This window comes from Colletotrichum abscissum (assembly GCF_030869225.1).
Source record: "Colletotrichum abscissum strain IMI 504890 chromosome Unknown Scaffold_36.1, whole genome shotgun sequence".
NCBI lineage: Eukaryota > Fungi > Ascomycota > Sordariomycetes > Glomerellales > Glomerellaceae > Colletotrichum > Colletotrichum abscissum.
This window is the reverse complement of record NW_026850276.1, coordinates 24500-42504: the sequence shown is the minus strand read 5'-3', so window position 1 is coordinate 42504 and position 18005 is coordinate 24500. Positions and strand designations below refer to the sequence as shown.

The window sequence follows — 18005 nt, the reverse complement described above, 5'->3', positions numbered from 1 at the left end:
GGCTTAGGTTGTGCATGAGGTGTACTTGGTGCCTACTACACAGCACTCCTTCTTGTACCCCGTACGCCTTGGCTTTGGCCTTGTCTACCTAAAAGGTTGTCTTAAACGGAGCGGTCGACTAGACCCGCAATAGCTGCCCAGCTGCCACAATTTTCCTTGCACCCAATCGCGCTTCTTTTTGCGCCCAACTGCACGATCTCGCCAAATAGCAGGGGGCTTCCCTGGTTACATTCCCAAGCCCACGAACGAATATCCACCCACCGCCGACTGCCGCCCTGCCCACCCCTCAATTTTCGCAAATCGTCCGTCTCGTCTCGTCTCGACTCGTCCTGCAACTCAGTCCTTCGCACAGAAACTTTGTTTTCTTCAAGTCTGCCGCCGCCGTCGCCTCTCTTACCGCTCTACGCTGCTGTCATCTGATCGCTCTGCTTTGCTTTCAATCTTAACCGTCAACCCATCCTATCCTCCCTTTCCTTCTTCCGCCACCAGTTCGTTGCTTGGAATCCACCCACCACCCTTGTGCCAATTGCGCCAGGACGAACGCTGTACCCGACCTACACACCATCACATTCGTGCCCTCGACACCGAATTCCTGTCGGTTTCCCATAGAGGAACCCTGACTTTCGCCCACCCTATTTCATCCCACGTCCTCGCTCGGTTCACCCCTTTGCTCCGACTTTCTTGCGAGATCGTCGTGAGTAAAGGGTCTTTTTCTTCGCCACAGACTTCCTCATGTCGTCCGCGTAAGTCTTATATTTTCAACTACGCCAGGGACCAATCGACTTGGTGGCTTTCACCATACACCAGTCAACTAACACAACCGGAAGACGAGCACAACCATATCGACGCCCGGGTCATCTGTCGTCCGCGCCCATAGCGTCTCAATCCACCTCTGCAAGTGAAGACGAGTCGTACTACCAAGGCAGCCACCATCACGAAACTGAAGGTATCAGCTCCTCCGAAGTCTCGGAAACAGATTCTTCCATAGCAGACTCCGAGGATCTTGAACCAGACGACTCGGCCTCAAACGACGGTGCTCCCCGATACTCTCGTCCGGCGCTACCGCAACATCATCAGCAACATCACCATCAACAACATCATCCGCAGCAACAACGCGCAGTCCAATATCGTCAACACCACATCCCCCAACCTACTGCTCCTCCCCCCGGCACATCCATCCAATACCCGTATCGGCCCGGTCCAGTGCCGACCCCAACTGAAAGCCTGGATTCCAACGACTACGACGCGTCCCCCTTTGGCCCCCGTTCCGGCTACGGTCACGTACCGGCGCCTGGCCATGGGGGGCATCCTTCCTACTATGGTGGTCGTGGTGGTCACCCGCAGCCTGGCTACCCTCAAAGTCACGTAGGCGGCTACGGCGCCCCGAGCCCATACGGCCATCCCGAACCCCGGATGTTGGGATATGGTGGTTACAATCACAATGCCTTTTCACCAATGTCAAGTCACAGTGGGCAAAGCTACTTCGGAGGAGAGCCCGGACGATACGATATGATGCCGTACCAGCAACAGCACCCACCGGCCCATTACAACCCACACGGCTATCAACAGATGCAACACCACATGCAGTACATGGGCGGACAATTCCCACCCCCTCCCCCTACAGAAGCACCGCAACCGTCCAAGACCCCCGCACCCGAGCCGCCACCAAAAGAGGACCCGGAGAAGAAGAAGCTCCAACAAGAACTCGAGCTATTCAAAAAGATGCAGGCTGAGAAGGAAGAGCAGCAGAAGCAGAAAGAGCTGGAGGAGAAGCTTCGGAAAGAAGCAGAAGAGAACATCAAGCGACGAATGGAGGCCCTGAAGGAGGCCCAGGAGCTCGCGCAAAAGGAGATTGAAAAGGCAAAGATTGAGGCCGAAAAGGCAGCCAGAGAGGCTATTGAGGCTGAACGCAAAGCCGAGGAGCAGAGACAAAAGCTTCACCAGGAAGCCATGGCCAAGGTTGAGCGTGAAGCCAGGGAGAGGCTGGAACGCGAGTTGAAGGCCGAGGCTGAGCGTAAGAGGCTTGAGGAAGAGGCCCGCATCAAGGCCGAAGCCGAAGCGAGGCAACGTCTCAAGGAGGCTATCCAGGCTGAGGCCGATGCCAGAGCCAAGGCCGCCGAAGAGGCCGAAGCCAAGAGAAAATGGGAGGACGAAATGCGCAAGAAGGCCGAAGACGAAGCCCGTGCCAAGATGGAGGCCGAGAAGAAGGCAGCTGCCGAGGCTGCAGCGGCGCAAGCAAAGCTCGAAGCCGATCTCAAGGCCAAGGCTGAAGCCGACTGGATAGCCAAGGTCGCGGCGGAGAAGAAGGCGGCGGAGGAGGCTGCGGCGGAGAAGAAGAGGTACGAGGAGGAGATGAGATTGAAGGCCGAAGCCGCAATCGCTGCCGAGAAGAAGGCCGCCGAGGAGGCTGAGGCAGCCAAGAAGAAGTACGAGGAGGAAATGAAGGCCAAGGCCGAGTTTGAAGCTCGCACCAAATTGGAGGCTGAAAAGAAGGCCGCTGAAGAGGCTGCTGCCGCCGCCGCCGCTGCTAAGAAGGCCGACGAGGAGCTCAAGAAGAAGTACACCGAAGAGGCCAAAGCCAAGTACGAGGCCGACAAGAACAAGGGCAAAGACAAAGCCCCTATCAAGTTCAAGGATGCCGTGGGCAGGAAGTTCAGCTTCCCCTTCCACTTGTGCTCAACCTGGACAGTACGTTTGCCGTACAAACTATTTGCTCTCGCTGGCGTCAAACTGACCTTGATTTAGGGTATGGAAGAGCTCATTAAACAAGCCTTCATTCACGTGGACGTCATCGGACCGCATGTACAAGAGGGTCACTACGATTTGATTGGGCCTAATGGCGAAATAATCTTGCCCCAAGTCTGGGACAAGGTGGTCGAGCCAGACTGGACCATTGAGATGCGAATGTGGCCCATGGATAAGGCGCCTCCGCGCATGCCTATGCCGCCGCATGGCATGCCGCTCGACCCTGCCACCAGAGAGAGGATGGCGCATATGGCAGGCATGAGGCAACATGGTCATGCTCGAATGGGTAGCTTCCCTCCGGGTATGGCTCCTCCAGGTGGCAGGCCTGGCGGCGGCGGCCCACAGCCACCTCCCCCACCGGGCTGGGTCGGTCCCGGCGCACGTCCCGGCGGTCACGGCATGCCTGCCAACGTCGTTACGGTTGAGCCCGGCAAGTCCTCTAAGCACAAATCCAAAGCTAAGGGCTCGATGCTCAATTTCTTGGCCGGCGGTGCTGCAAAAGCTCCCAAGAAGAAGTAAGTTGCCAAATATTATTGCCACGCTGGTGCTGTGCGCTAACAGATGCGTAGGAAGAAATGATCACCAGCGCGCATATCGGAACTTTCCTTGAACTCTAAAGACCTGTTATGATCACACACAACTCAACGAACTTGCCGGGCTGGGGGTCCTTATTTGTTTTTACATATGATACCTTGTCGCGCCTTCTTTTTCCACATTATTCAGATTCCCGTCAGTCAGATCGAGCCTCCGAAATGCATCTTACGGCAACCACGGTTCATTTCGACGATCTTATAACGCATGTATGCCGGAGTATGAGCTGCGTGAGGGCGGGACACCTATTTCCCCAGAGAGAGACCGTACATGTTTTGGCGGAGCATTGCATGCATCATGGGGGGCAAGCTAAGGGGGACGACAATTTTTTTTTTTTCGAGGCATGGCGCAAAAAGAGGAGGACAAGACTGTGAGGCCCATTTGGTAGATGTTTATTCTTTTGGTTTATTCTTCTTGCACAGACAAGTTATGGTGTGGTAGATTATTGGCGACGAAAACGAACATTGCACTGTTTTATATATTCACTTCTTGACAATGACCTCACGATGACTTTTACTTTCTAAGCCTTTCCCATGCCTTTATTAGTCTACATGTTGTACAGCTCTTCTACAGAGAAGTTCGGGTAAGAACCCTTTATAGTCTGGGAGTACCCAAAACCGCCTTTACACGTTTCTGGAACGCCTCAATCATGACGCCCGCCACCTTTTCAGAAACCGCAGCGCTGACGGCCGAGTACAACGGATTCGCAAACTGGAACCGAATCACGAGATCCACCTCGGTGCCCGTCCCGGAGGCAAGCGGCCTCAGCTGCCACTTTGTAACCAGACTCCTAAACACGGCGCCGCCCTCGCCTCCGTTACCGGGACTCGCGCCCTCCACGTCGGCGCCGCTGATCGCCTCGACGCTTTCCCCCGGCACGCAGTGGAGTCTGCTCGTGAACGTCTCCTCGAAGCCGCCCCAGCCGACGCGGAGGTCGGCTTGCGTTGGGTACCGCCGGCCGCCGTTTGCCGGGTCCGGGTCGGGTGCGGACCAGGCTGTCACGCGGGATGCGGCGCAGTAGGGGACGAAGGTCTGGTAGGCGTCCACGTCGGAGATTACGTCGTAGAGTTGGGTGGAGGGGTAGGGCATTGTGCGGGTTGCGGTCAGGACTTGTGGGGCGGTTGAGGGCGCGAGGTTGGGGAGGTTGAAGAAGGGTCGGCGGGAGGGGGTGGTGAGGCGGGTTCGAGAGGTGAGGGAGGTTCGTAATGGGGGTGGGAGGCGGAGGAGGGGTCTTGCGGTTGCCATTGTGGTGTTCTTTGGTCGTGGGTTCGGGGGAGTGTGGTGGGAGGTTTCGAGGTTCGCGATGTGGGTTTGGAGGATGTGGGAGGTCGGTATTAAGGCAATGAGCTATGCCTGTTGCTCTCAATGTACAATGCTGCTGATGGAAATGGTAAAGAACGAGTGTGTTTGTACAGAGCCCTCCCGCGAGGTTCTTGTTGCGCCGTCCGAAATGCCGAGTGAGTTCGTCCCAAAGAAAAATGTCGTGGAGCTGGGCGCAATGACGATTAGAGAGAAGCTGTCGGTCGGTGTTAGTGGGATTGGGTTTGCGGTCTGCACTAGCCATACAGTGCCCGACAGCGCGGGAAGCTCATAGACACAGTACCAACATACCTTACCACCTTACCTTGGGTAGGTCGTGGAGCCCCAGCACATCATTATCGGGGCTGGGCTTTGGTGGGGTTTGGATTATCGAGCAGCAAGCAGCGCTACAGCACAGCTCTCTCCACAAGCCAAGTTGGCAAGCCACAGCAAGCCCGCCATCAACCGTCCCGCATCTCCTACTCTGACATCCCTTGGACACTAACCCCCGAGGCGACGGCGACGACAAACGAAGACGACGACGCAATACCACCGGAGCCGACCTCCATCCACAATGTACCATAGAACCCGGAGTACCTGACCGAACCTCCCCCAATACTTCGCTCCGAAACTCGATACCTTTTGCCCTCTCCAGGCTGCCTTCCGCCCCTAGCGTGGGGCTGTTGTCATTCTCAAGATGTAGGTCTCTCTTTCTCGGGGAGGTGGACGACGTTCGCATAAACAAAAAAAAACAAGTCACCACACTCTGCACCGCAAGGGAGCTTTCAGCGCGCTGACCAGACCGGACGCATTGCCCCAGGTTCGAGAAATCCCTCTACGACCTCATCAGAGGCTTGCGAAACCATAAAGGCAACGAGCGCGAGTACATACAGAACAGCTTGAAGGAATGTCGCGCAGAAGTTCGCGGGCAGGACATGGGTGAGCCAGACAACTCCCTCTCTCGGCCGCGGGGGCTAGTATCTTTGGGGAACAAGAGAGAACGGTATGCTGACTTGGGTCCCTCTGCCAGACGTGAAGGCGACGGCGCTGCTGAAGCTGGTCTACCTCGAAATGGTTGGTCACGATATGTCGTGGGCCTCGTTCCATGTCCTCGAGGTCATGTCGTCGCAAAAGTACCATCAGAAGAGGGTCGGGTACCTGGCCGCTGTCCAGAGCTTCCGACCTGATACTGAAGTTCTCATGCTTGCTACGAATCTTCTGAAGAAGGTGATGCTGCCCGTCCCAATCTTGCGCCCAAGGAGGGGGCGGAGGTTGTTGGATAGTACCTACGGGACGAGTAAGACTGACAGCTGTGCTCCCAGGACCTCTCGTCGACACAAGCGACCACCATCTCCCTACCAATGGCTACGCTGCCGCACATCATCAACCCTTCCCTCGCCCTCTCGACCCTCTCCGATCTCCTCCCGCGCCTCGGTCACTCGAACCCGGCCATTCGCAAGAAGACCATTGTGACGCTGTACCGCCTGGCGCTGGTGTACCCCGAGACGCTGCGCGCGGCGTGGCCCAAGATCAAGGAACGGCTGATGGACAAGGATGAGGACCCGAGTGTCACGGCGGCCATCGTCAACGTGGTGTGCGAGCTGGGATGGAGGAGGCCGCACGATTTCCTGCCGCTGGCTCCCAGGCTGTTTGAGCTCCTTGTCGATGGCGGTAATAACTGGATGGCCATCAAGCTCATCAAACTGGTATGTTTGGCTGAGTTGATTTTGCTGCTGTATGGTTTTGCTGACTACGGATTTAGTTTGCGACCTTGACGCCGTTGGAACCACGCCTTGTTCGAAAGTTGCTGCCACCCCTGACTGAGCTGATCCGGACGACACCAGCCATGTCGCTACTTTACGAGTGCATCAACGGCATCATCCAGGGAGGTATTCTAGGCAGCGCAGATGACGTCTCAGGCAGAGAAGAAATTGCGACGCTCTGCGTGAACAAGCTCAGGGGCATGATCATGGTGGACGGCGACCCGAACCGTGAGTCCTAATCCTCGTCGGATACACTTTGAAACCTAACACGGGCTAGTGAAATATGTTGCGCTGCTTGCATTCAACAAGATCGTCGTGACACACCCGTTCTTGGTGGCGCAACAAGAAGATGTCATTCTCGAGTGTATCGACAGTGCTGATATCACTATCCGTATCAAGGCCTTGGACCTCGTTCAGGGCATGGTCAGCAGTGACAACCTGGTGTCCATCGTGAGCCGTCTCATGAAGCAGCTCAAGTCATCTGCGCCGAAGAGGGACCGACCGGGGGCATCCCTCGGCCCAGACACAGGAATGGACTCGGAGGAGGAAGCAGAGATCGAGATACACTCACCGACGAAGGCTCAGGAAGAGCCACCGCTTCCCGACGACTACAGGAGCGACGTCATCGGACGGATCCTGACCATGTGCTCGCAGAACAACTACAGCAGCTTGACTGACTTCGACTGGTACATCGACGTACTTATTCAGCTTGTCCGCATGGCGCCAACGCCACGATCAGTTGAGACCGAACTCGACTCCGTCGCTGCGTCTGGAAAATCAACCGCTGGGGACGTATCAGGAAGGATCGGGGACGAGCTGAGGAACGTCGCGGTAAAGGTTCATGCGCTACGAGGGGCGGCGGTCCGGGCGGCCGACCTCATCATCCAACAAATGAATGCGGACACACCCGCCGGCCACTCGCTCTCATCAGCATCGCTCAAGTCGACGTCTTGGTTGGTTGGAGAGTACGCAAACCAGCTAGCATACCCTGAAGACACTCTAGGAAACCTACTACGCACATTATCTCGCACAACTATCCCCGATATTCTTACGACAAGTCTGCAGGGTGTCACGAAGATATTCGCCTACATTGCAGGGAACGAAGGCCAGCCGTGGACTCCTGAATGGAAAACAAAGATCTCGTTGCTCTTGGCGCGTGTTATTCACACGTTGGAGCCGCTTGCTCTTCACCCAAATCTTGAAGTTCAGGAGAGATCCGTCGAATTTATTGAACTCTTGAAGCTTACTGCGGAGGCGGCCTCTGGTCAGGCGGCGTCAACTGAGGATACTCACCAGGATCCTCCGTTGCTGTTGACACAGGCCATTCCATCCTTGTTCCAAGGATGGGAGCTCAATTCCGTCGCTGTTGGAGCGCAGCGAAACGTTCCCATGCCGGAAGGCTTGGACCTCGATGAACCTATCCACCCGAACCTGGCACATCTGCTCGCCCAGGCTGACGTGATACCAATGGAGGCTAACGAGGCGGACGACTTCGAGGTATATTACCACCAGCGCCCAGCGCCTACCAGCATATCCTCTTCCGAACCAGCCATCAGCAGGATCGCCGACGTCCCGGCAGAGGAGGTTGTCAGCTCGTACCAGCAGCAGGCGACGGAAGACAGCTACCTGGACGCAGACATCGTGGCCAGGAGGAAAGCCGAGCGCAATGAGCGCAACCGCGATGACCCGTTTTACATCGCCGCCCCTGACGCGGCACCCAGGACGTCGACCCCGATACACAACATTCTTCAAAAGGAGAACGGCCCAGATCTCGATATAGACTCTATACCGATAATGCAGTTGGATCTCGACAAGCTGGGCAGCTCGGCACCCGGTCCCACATCTCCCATCAACCGACCGCAACCGCGACCGAGGCAAAGGGTCATCATCGCCGCGGACGAGACACTCGCCGGCAGCGGCGTTTCGACGCCGCGCAACTACGAGTCGGAGAACAACTCGGACAGCTTCACAAAGTCGCGCGCCAAGAAGCTCCGCCAGGGTCTCTTGCACGTCGACTCGTCCACGCTCGGCTCCCTCAGCCTCGAGGGCGACGCTGCGTCGTCCAGCAACACGCCGTTTGACTATGAGCGGCAGCAGCGCGAGGAGGCCGAGATGGCGCAGGCGATGAAGGAGGTCGAGAGGCTCCGTCTCGAGATGCAGCGCGCCAACGAGCGCATCCAGGTTGCGCAGGGCGTCGACGTTGCCGGCACGGTGGTGAAGAAGAAGACCAAGAAGAGCAAGAAGACGGAAAAAGACGGCGGAGCCGAAGGGTCGGCGGTCAAGACGAAAAAGAAGAAGAAGAAGGCTGTCGTCGCCGACGGCGGTGCCGCGCCGCCCGCTGTGCTCTTGACGGACGATGCGGAGAACAGCGCCGGCGGCGGGGAGGACAGCGCGCCGATACCGCCTCCCGAGACGGCTGTTGAGGGGTCCGGGGAGGGCGGCTTCGATGCTGCCGGTCCGCCGGTCGTTGTGCCCAAGAAGAAGAAGAAGAAGAAGACGACCAAGATGGCTGAGATTGCGGGTGATAGTGGTTGAGGCGGAAGCAAGCCAGGGGCCGGTCGAAAGAGGTCGTGAAAAGGATGAGATGGAGAGCAAGACAACAACTCTCGCATGCATAGTAGAATAAAAAAGGCGCAGTGTTGAATGACGTACGGATCGAGTACGATTATGGGTGACGGTGAAGACCTTGTGTCCAGCACACTAAGCGTATTGCGAGGCAGTGGCATGCCAGTATATTGTTTTCCCTCTTTCCTATGGCCCGCGCATATCTCACGAGACACCCATCATTTCACATCATTACAGAAACACATCAAGGTTTTAAATGTTTGAGGAGTACTCCTCTTCTCTTATCGACAACTCCCGGCTCTCTGCCCCTCCTTCCCCGGCACTTTCAGTCGGGTCCGTCTTTCTCTCATCGTCCTCTTCCTTCTCTCTTCTCGTGGGTTTTGTTTACGTACAGACATGATACAAAGGGGACACCGAGGGAATCGCTTCCCCAAACGTCACCGTCGTTTCGCGTTTCAAACCGCCAAAAAGGAAAAATCAAAACCAGCCAAAAAGCGGAATTCCCCTTTTTTTTATGTTGCCCCGCAAACCCGCCGTCCGTAGCACAAAAGTCCTTCCAGCGTCCGTCCACGCGTCACACAACAAAAGGGGTGTAGTTTGGTTTGAAGAAAATAGACATTAAGAAAGGAAAAAGAAAGGAAAATCTCATGGCCATGAAGAACAAGGAGGCACGGCATAAACACGCTTGCTTCAGTCATCCATGGGCTTGTCCTCGAGCGTCACTCCGCGGGGCGCGGTGAGGGAATCGCGAGGAGTCGACGGGCCGCTGTCTGTTCCTGCGCTGGGTGCGGCTGCCACGTGCCGGTCCAGAGAGTATCGAACACTGCTACGTCCCAGGCTGTTACGCTTCTCAACAGGCGATTCCAGAGCCTTGATTCTAGCCGCGACTCCCTCCGCTGCAGGCGCAGGCGCCGCAGCCGATCCATTGGTTGTCGTCTCCTTTGGCGAGCTGGTTTCGCTACCGGGAACCTCGAGACTGGATCTCTTGGCTCCAACAACGCTGCCCAAGCTAGAGCGGTGACGGTCGACTGCTGACGCAGGTGGGCTTGTCTGGATCGGGAAGCGAGTCTCAGGGCCACCCGTGCTGCGGTCACGTCTGTGGCCACGAGGGCTGGGCGCAGGGCTTGTTGCGCGACCACGGCTGCCGGCGGCCTTCTCGAGCAGAGCTCTATTCCGCTCTTCCATGTTGGCTCTCCGGTTGCTCTCGTCGGTGCTGATTGCGCGGGGGCGATTGTTGTCTCTGATCGATCCGCCGTGGCCAGCAGTAGACATACGCTTGAGTTCGCTGAAGATGGCGTCTTTGTTGTTGAAGAGGTCACGAACGAGTCTGTAAGCATGCTTCTCTTCCATAGTTAAGGAGGTTTCCGTGCGAGGACGCAAGATGCAGGGCGCAATGCCCGTGGCCAAAGACGCGATGTAAGTCTCATCAGCCGAGGTAAGGTCGATTAGGCGGGTGAAGTGGTTCATACAGGCGTCGAGTGTTGCGATATTAGTAAGACGCATTTGCGAAAGCGTCTGTTGCAGCACAGGCACGCGAGCAGAATCGTCTTCCTGGGTTTGAGTCTGGTAGATTGTTCTGACAATCTCGTAAACGTGTGAGGAAACGAGGGAGTCTATAATATTGTTAGTACATGGCTTCTGCAAAACTGTGGGGATTTTCTTACCAGGCAGTTCAAGGAGATACAGCTTGAGCAGCGCCGCAAAAGTTGGGATATCGAACTCATCAAAAACTTCGGCCGCAGCGGGCTTGCCGTCATTCAGCTTGCCACGGAGCTTGTGAATCTGCTGGAGTGGAACATCGACTAGCCACACATTCCTTCTGGCCTCGTCACCTTCAAGGTCAGGGTAGTGGTTATCGAGGTAGGTCAGAATGGTGGTGACAATGATAGGCACTCGCTTCTTATCCGCGCGCGCTCTTGCCTCGAGATCCACTCCGAATGTCTGCTCGTCGACCTTATTGTAGTAGTTCTCGTACACCACTACCTTGGGAATGAAGCTACCGGTCCGGTAGTTCTCTAGTAGGTATCTGAGGTCCCCTAGAGGCTGGACGGTCTCCTGGAAAAGCATCATGTGGTCCACAGCAGATTGCATGCTTGGAATGACGTTGCTGATGGTACCGGAAAAGTCCAGGATAACAGTCTTGATGGCCTTGAGACGGTCCAGCTCGCAGCGCTCCAGGAAGCGGAGGTGAATGAAGATGGTCTCCTCCAGATCGCAGCGCATCTCGTCCAACTTGCGCACGCCACCCTTGTACTTGTCGTCGGCTTCCCTGGCCTCACGGCGCAATCGCTCCGGTGGGGTCTCGTTGGGGTGTTGGTTGTTAAGGACATTCCAGTTGGCGAGGTATTCGCTGACGGTTCCGACCACGGGTGAATCCGACGACTCGGATGCAGGAAGGGAAAATGTGCGACCAAGAGGCGACTTCTTATCGGGGATACCGGACAGTTTGAAAGCCTTGGGACGCCACTGGTAGAACATCTTGGAGCTGTTGGCGAAAGTGCTGCCAACGTTGCCAATCAATCTCAAGTATCCGTTCGAGATGAGGTCCTGTCCAATTCTCTCGGCATAGCTGACGCTCGTCGTGTTCATGTGCCTCTGCAGGTACTCGACAATGTCTGAGCCAGCCGATGTGTTCTGGTAGGTTCCCAGAATGGGCACCTTGGTCTCTCCGAGCTTGATGGTGTTCAGCATGTGCGCCAGGATCTTCTTGACTTGCTCGGGCTGGTAGATCTCGTCACCGATCTCGATGGGCTCGTCGTCGTCTTCTTGGGGGTGAAGCTCGGGCTCCTTGTTTTCGGAGACCTTGATCTCGGGAATGTTGTTCTTCGGGCTGTTCTCGGGGTCCTGGAAGGCCAGCTTGGTTTCCTCCTCGATATCCTCAACCAGTCGGCACTTGTTGAAGTAGGTGCTCCTCAGCTTCTTGACCAACTCGGCCTGCCTGTCGTGCGCCTTGATGCGAGCTTGCAGCTCATCCTGAGAGTCCTGGATGCGCGACTCGTGGGCATCGCACCAGCGCGAGAAAGGGTTGACGACCAAGTCCCGAATGTTCTGAGCAATCTTCTTGTGGTTTTTGGCGCCCTCTTCCATCTCAGTCCGAACACCATCGAAGGCCTGTGATGGAGGTTAGCACGAGCCTCGGGAAAGCTCTCGGTGGGGACGTTATGCGAACCTTGCGAACGCTGGCACCATCGTCTTTTGAGAAGCCGCCCTGGACTTTGTCTGCGTTTGGTGCAATATCTCCTAGTCGCTGACTGTAAATCTCCTCGGCTTCGGCACGCATTCGAGCGACAGTCAGGACTTGTCGGTTTTCTTGGACACCTTGCTGCAACTTGCTGAAGAGGACGCCGAGTCCTAGCGCGGAGATGCTTAGCCAAAGCGCGAGGGGTTGCAGTAGCGCATTCAGTTGACTTACCTGCAGCATAGTCGCTGGACCAAAAGGAATCTTCGAAGCCCGGCATGATGCCTAAAAGCTTCTACCTGTCGCGGACGATGATGCTGTGTTGATACGGGTTGAGGCTGAAAAGTTTGGCGGGCAGAGAGAAAAGGAGGCGGCGAGAAATGTTTCGTTTAGTCGTTATGCAGGAGGCGGGAGGTGGGAGGGAAAGATGGGTTGGTATTTTCGGCTCGAGATTAGAGACGCTTTTCTGTCGGTTGCGAGAAGCGAAGGAATACGTCAGCCGCGATTGACTCGGCAGTGCAGGCTGTTCTTGGAAAAGACGGCCGGCAACAAACAAAACGAGAGATAAAAGAGACAGGTGCAGGAAGGTGAAGTAGAAGCAAGATGCTGTAGTGTTCGTTGTCGTCGTCCTTTGTCAGGGGCACATGCCAGTTGGAGGAGGAAATTTTGGAGAGCAGAAATGGAAAAGGCTTTGGAGTGAAGGTGCTGGTGGTCAGTGGTTGCTGACAGGTTCAAGGTTCAAGGTTGAAATGCACCTCAGGTTGGGGGGGCAGAAAGGATGGAAGGAGAAGCTGCTTCCACCTGCTGCTGCTTTGCTTTGCTCTCAATGCTCTACCTATTCCTTCCTCCTGGCTCCTGCTGCTTCCAGATTGCTAGGAATAGGAACCTGGATCCGTACTGTGCGTCCAGCTGTGCGTCCCTCGGTCTCCGCAGGGCCATCAGTGAAGCTTTACGACGTGCGGCACCTCTTCCGACTTCATCATCCACCTCCTGCAGCCAACCCGGTGACACGGCATCACACGGCATCAACCTAGATCAAAGGTCAGCAGCATGGTATTCTCCTGCTGTAGGTACGCATACCTCATGCCCTTGGAGGGCTCCTCCTCTGCCACTGCCAACAATCTGCCCGACGAACCGGGGCTACAGAGACACTATCCGTAAAGCAGTCTAGCAATGCTGCAATGGCAACGGTCATTGGGGCCTTGCTTGCGTGCCTTGCCTTGGTCCTTCAAGTTTGAACTTGGAGACGTGGCATTCCATTCCATTGGCCCCCCTGCCTCATGACGAACGATCGAACGAAAGCTGGCCCCTCAGGCGGCAGACCCTTAGCCGGCCTCACTGGGCGACTCGGATAGGCCTGGGGAGTTGGGACCTTGGCTGAAAAGCCGATGATGATGGGAGGAGCCATCTGAAGCCAAAAATACATCATGCTCCAGCCACTGCCCGATCCCCACTCATCTCCTTTCCCAGTGTGTGACTGGCCAGGGCCCCAATTGCCCCCCGTTATGCTCCATTCAAAGCAAATGACCCTGAATGAGGCAGCCAAGCAGAAGCAAAGCAGAAAGCTACCGATGTCAGGGCAAGGACAGCTTGTGTGAACCCCCTGCATTCGTCTCTGTTGCAGAACGATGGGGCTATTCCCAGCTGGAGAGACTCGGCTCATTCACTCACCTGCGAAGCGAACCCCAAAGACGTTCTCAGCCCCCTTCTCACAGGGCTGACCTCCCAAACCAGTTGCCGCCGCCAATTTGGCGCCGTATTAAGCATCATCTTCACAATTTATGCAGTCCGGGATAAGGTTTCCTCGTCACTATCCAGAGGGAATGTTTCTGAAGACGTCAAAATTGGTTATTGTCTTTGTTCACTTCTTTGTTGCTGAACGAGACTTTCCATGGACCACTGCCACCGTAAGTTGAAACTGAAGAGAATTGTCGCCGATCACCAAGCCCCTTCCTCTAACCCCTGAGAACCCTCGTTGCCACTGGGACGGTTCCCCGGACGACAAAAGGCCGTTGTTAATAATTACCAAGGGCTGGTCTGCGGCCTATGTATGTACTAGCGAAGACGAAACCCAACGATTGCCCCATACAGTCCGTAATCTTGTCTGTCAGGCAATACCCACCCAGCCCAGCATATGGGAATCATTCCATCGCTGAGTTGGCTGGGGAAAGTCCAACTGAACGCAAGAGCCAGCCATCATCCGAAGTTGTAAAGTCATGACTGGGAGCTTCCCGTCTATGAGGTCCGTTCCCGAAATTCTAATCCACAAGCCCACTCTAGTGTATGTACCTAGTCAGTGCTTGTCCCTACTTTCGGATTTTGATGCACTGTCCTAAAGTAAGAAAAATCATCTGTCCAACTATGCAACTATGTATTTCATTGTAGACTCAAGAGATCTCGAGAGAACAATTTCTCGAGAAAACAATATCGTTTGGGCCTTAATTCACACTACGCAAGAACTTACGACAATTGCTAGGCTGACTTTCGCACGGCTTGCTGAAGCTCGGGCTAAGGTATTCGTACTAAGTCAACTGGATCTATCAGGAACTGTAGAATGTACTATGACCAGGCTGCAAATCAATCCATGACTTGTCAGTATCTATAAAAGTATGGAATCTTAATGAACGTTGCTATTGGGACTATAAGAAATTCTTACAAACGTGTCCAAACTTAACTAAGTCCTCAGATAGGATTTTGGGAGCTTCCCAAACGGTCCCTTATCGCCGGGATCAACTCGCAGATAAGAGTCTCACGCAATCGCAGCTCGGAGCTTTGACCCCGGGCACTCTGTGACGTGATTCCTAATCAACCAAATGTATTGCAACATGCCTGGAGTCTGAACACCTCGGCTTCCCTCTGTGAAGGATCATTGACTTTCACAACAAGGCAGTATCTCCTTTTGAGGCGGTCTTCAGACACCCTATCGACAGTAAGTTGTCTGGGTTCATATGACATCGCCAACTCGTTATTCGCACTTATGATGGTGTAATGAGGCAAGCAGCGCTGACGAATAACATAGCCGTGAGACACAGACCTAAGATTGCTAGTCACCCAGGTCACACCCAACGCCATGGATGAAAAGAAACAGTTCATGTGTGACGAGACTGGCGATGAGGCCCAGTTGTCTCCTCGCAAGACTCCGTCTCCTGCAAAGAAAGCCGTTGTTGCTTGTTTCGCCCTGTGGCTCGTGACACTAACCTTTGGTGTCCGTCCTATGAAGTCATGCTATCATCGAATGAGAAAGCCATGGGGCGTGCCCCTTACCGTCGAGGAGAGGGCTCAAAATATTCTTTCTCATACTCCATTGATAGGTACGACCACCCTGTGCATTCTGTACGACACGATGAGAAGTGCTGACCGACCGTCATCGTAGATGGCCACAATGACCTCCCTATTCTCGTCCGAGGATTCTTCAACAACCACATCTACGAGAAGAACTTCACTGAGCCCTTTGAGAACGGTGGTCTTGTTGGCCACGTTGATCTGCCCAGGCTTCGCAAGGGTCAGAACGGCGGTGCTTTCTGGAGCGTTTACACTCCTTGCCCTGCTAATGGCAGCGACTTCTCTGATGAGAACTATGCTGAGAGCAAGTCTTGACCGTTTGAATGATCTGGAATTTATAACTCTAACACTTGTGACCGTAGGCGTCCAGTGGACTCTTGACCAAATCGATCTCATGACCCGCATCAAGGACTCCTATCCCAAGGACTTCTCCTCAAGCGCGAACAGCGGCGCCGCTTTGAAGGCATGGGAGAAGGGCCAGCTCATCTCCCCTCTGGGCGTCGAGGGTCTGCATCAAATCGGCAACTCTGTCGCCAATCTCCGACGCTACCATGCCCTGGGTGTCCGCTACTCGACCCTCACCCACAACTGCCACAACAAGTTCGCCGACGCCGCGCTGCTCGAAAGCCCTCTGCGCAAGGCAGAGCCTCTGTGGCACGGGTTGAGCCCTGCCGGTCGCCGTCTCATTCACGAGATGAACCGTGTCGGGTTGATTGTCGACCTCTCCCATACAAGGTAGGTTTCGAGGACCCGTTGATCCCTACAAAGGATGGTTTCTAACATTTCTTACAGCGCCGAGACACAGATTGATGTCCTCGGGGGCAAGGACTGGGAAGGCAGTAAGGCGCCTGTTATCTACAGCCACAGCTCCGCATTCAGCGTCTGCCCGCACCCCCGCAACGTAAAGGATGACGTTCTGAAGCTCGTCAAGGAGCGCAACGCGGTTGTCATGGTCAACTTTGCGCCTGACTTCATCTCCTGCGTCGACTCCGGCAACGAGAACGGTCTGCCCACCTACGTCCCCGCCAACGCCACGCTTGGCCAGGTCGTCAGGCATGTCCTGCATATTGGCAAACTTATCGGTTTCGACCACGTCGGTTTCGGCTCCGACTTTGACGGGATTGCGTCTGTGCCCAAGGGTCTGGAGGACGTGTCCAAGTACCCAGGCCTTGTTGCCGAGCTGCTGAGGCAGGGTTTGAGTGACGAGGACGCGGCAAAGGTCGTTGGCGGAAATATTCTTCGCGTCTGGAAGGAGGTTGAGGCGGTTGCCGAGAAGCTGCAAAAGGATGGCCAGCCTGTCCTTGAGGATGATATCGCAAGCCCGAAGTGGTAGGGGCAGTGCGCTGGAATCAGTATCAATGGGTTCATAGATGCCTCAAACTTTCGCTCCTGTGCGTATCTAAGACAATGGTGAAATTGGAACCGAAATTGATGGTACAAGTGGTATAGTTTTTCATAGTCATACATGTTTGGGCACACCACAGACCCGTCTATGTTGTACATTCGGTGGTCATGCAATGAGCACCACCTCAAAATCTAACCCATTCGCTCTCCAAGTACCCAGTCGACAGCCACCACAAAGGGCGTTTACCATCGTCTGTTCGCAGAATTGTGCTTCCTGGCCGACTCGATCTGGGTCCTCGTCCGCTGTCCTCTCACGGGGAGGTTCATGGCGTGTCTTCTTCCCCGGTAACTTCCCATATCCTTTAGTCTCATGACGTTCTGTTGAATGATCTTCCGCGCATCGCTTTCTATCGTCATTGTCGATAACTCTGCCGTAAGAGCCGTGACGGTTTTCGGTGGCAGAGCGCCGACTTTGGACATGGGGGAGATGGAGTATTTGGCCAAAATGCGGGATGATGTGGTCGGCCCGAGAGCGAAGAAAGACTCAAGCGCCTTCTATAAAGAGAATAAGATCGTTAGCATCGTCGTATGTGGTTTACAGCTGGGTCGTTATCGTTCGCAGGCGAAGGGGATGCCGTACCTTCACGAGCTTTTGCTCGGAAAAGTTGACTCCTAGAATGAAAACCTATAGAGGGTCAGTCAGTTGCCGCTCCTGTGTCTGTCATAAGATATCCATCTTACCATTTTCTTCAATTTAAAACCCGAGTCCTCGAAAAGAGCGTCACTATCGTCGCCGCGGGCTGATCCGGTGCCTGCAATTGATGATGGGATCGCGAAACTTCGAAATCATCGATGCACTCACGGAGAGTCGGCGCCGGAAAATAGTGGATCCAATTGCAACGCGGCGGTGGCAGGTGCTGCACGTAGTCTAGTGACACCAGTGGCTGCCCGGCTGCATTGATAGCACTGATCCGCCCAGAAGGCGACCCTTTATGCCATGGACCCATCCACTTCCACGGATTGCCTCCCCCCATTGGGCAGTTGCGGCGACCAGGGTCCGAGCTCGACTTCCTCATTCGCGTGCTTCAGAGAGGGGAGTTTGAAACGTAGCTCTACGGTTCCGAGGGTCCCTCTATTTAACACACTGTCCCTTCTGGCGATAACCTCTCCTCCCTTCCCAGACGGTTCTTACTTGCATCCACAGAATCTGAATTTCTTTCCCCAATTGATCGAGTTCA

The 18005-nt window shown here is 55.0% G+C and overlaps 8 protein-coding genes across 8 annotated transcripts; 4 read left to right on the top strand and 4 right to left on the bottom strand.

Moving 5' to 3' along the window:
* Positions 1 to 732: 732 nt before the first annotated feature.
* Positions 733 to 3264, top strand: CABS01_12165 (uncharacterized protein; the record flags this gene model as incomplete). Its single annotated transcript, XM_060545519.1, has 3 exons — positions 733 to 743; positions 828 to 2688; positions 2746 to 3264. The coding sequence occupies 3 exons, from the start codon at positions 733 to 735 to the stop codon at positions 3262 to 3264; spliced, it is 2391 nt and encodes a 796-aa protein (XP_060396692.1).
* Positions 3265 to 3930: 666 nt separating this feature from the next.
* On the bottom strand, positions 3931 to 4581 carry CABS01_12164 (polyketide cyclase/dehydrase and lipid transporter; the record flags this gene model as incomplete). Its single annotated transcript, XM_060545518.1, has 1 exon — positions 3931 to 4581. One exon carries the CDS (start codon positions 4579 to 4581, stop codon positions 3931 to 3933), a length of 651 nt encoding a protein of 216 aa, XP_060396691.1.
* Positions 4582 to 5640: 1059 nt separating this feature from the next.
* On the top strand, positions 5641 to 8933 carry CABS01_12163 (uncharacterized protein; the record flags this gene model as incomplete). The annotated part of the gene is made up of 4 exons (XM_060545517.1): positions 5641 to 5862; positions 5958 to 6341; positions 6398 to 6626; positions 6676 to 8933. 4 exons carry the CDS (start codon positions 5641 to 5643, stop codon positions 8931 to 8933), a joined length of 3093 nt encoding a protein of 1030 aa, XP_060396690.1.
* A 720-nt stretch (positions 8934 to 9653) lies between these two features.
* Positions 9654 to 12421, bottom strand: CABS01_12162 (uncharacterized protein; the record flags this gene model as incomplete). The annotated part of the gene is made up of 4 exons (XM_060545516.1): positions 9654 to 10576; positions 10628 to 12074; positions 12133 to 12314; positions 12376 to 12421. 4 exons carry the CDS (start codon positions 12419 to 12421, stop codon positions 9654 to 9656), a joined length of 2598 nt encoding a protein of 865 aa, XP_060396689.1.
* Positions 12422 to 12785: 364 nt separating this feature from the next.
* CABS01_12161 (uncharacterized protein) lies at positions 12786 to 13175 on the top strand (the record flags this gene model as incomplete). Its single annotated transcript, XM_060545515.1, has 1 exon — positions 12786 to 13175. One exon carries the CDS (start codon positions 12786 to 12788, stop codon positions 13173 to 13175), a length of 390 nt encoding a protein of 129 aa, XP_060396688.1.
* On the bottom strand, positions 12973 to 13549 carry CABS01_12160 (uncharacterized protein; the record flags this gene model as incomplete). The annotated part of the gene is made up of 3 exons (XM_060545514.1): positions 12973 to 13171; positions 13222 to 13281; positions 13431 to 13549. The coding sequence occupies 3 exons, from the start codon at positions 13547 to 13549 to the stop codon at positions 12973 to 12975; spliced, it is 378 nt and encodes a 125-aa protein (XP_060396687.1).
* Positions 13550 to 15211: 1662 nt separating this feature from the next.
* Positions 15212 to 16756, top strand: CABS01_12159 (membrane dipeptidase; the record flags this gene model as incomplete). Its single annotated transcript, XM_060545513.1, has 4 exons — positions 15212 to 15452; positions 15515 to 15655; positions 15786 to 16158; positions 16216 to 16756. 4 exons carry the CDS (start codon positions 15212 to 15214, stop codon positions 16754 to 16756), a joined length of 1296 nt encoding a protein of 431 aa, XP_060396686.1.
* A 254-nt stretch (positions 16757 to 17010) lies between these two features.
* CABS01_12158 (30S ribosomal protein S13p/S18e) lies at positions 17011 to 17843 on the bottom strand (the record flags this gene model as incomplete). Its single annotated transcript, XM_060545512.1, has 4 exons — positions 17011 to 17322; positions 17408 to 17452; positions 17509 to 17579; positions 17630 to 17843. The coding sequence occupies 4 exons, from the start codon at positions 17841 to 17843 to the stop codon at positions 17011 to 17013; spliced, it is 642 nt and encodes a 213-aa protein (XP_060396685.1).
* Between the last annotated feature and the right edge of the window lie 162 nt (positions 17844 to 18005).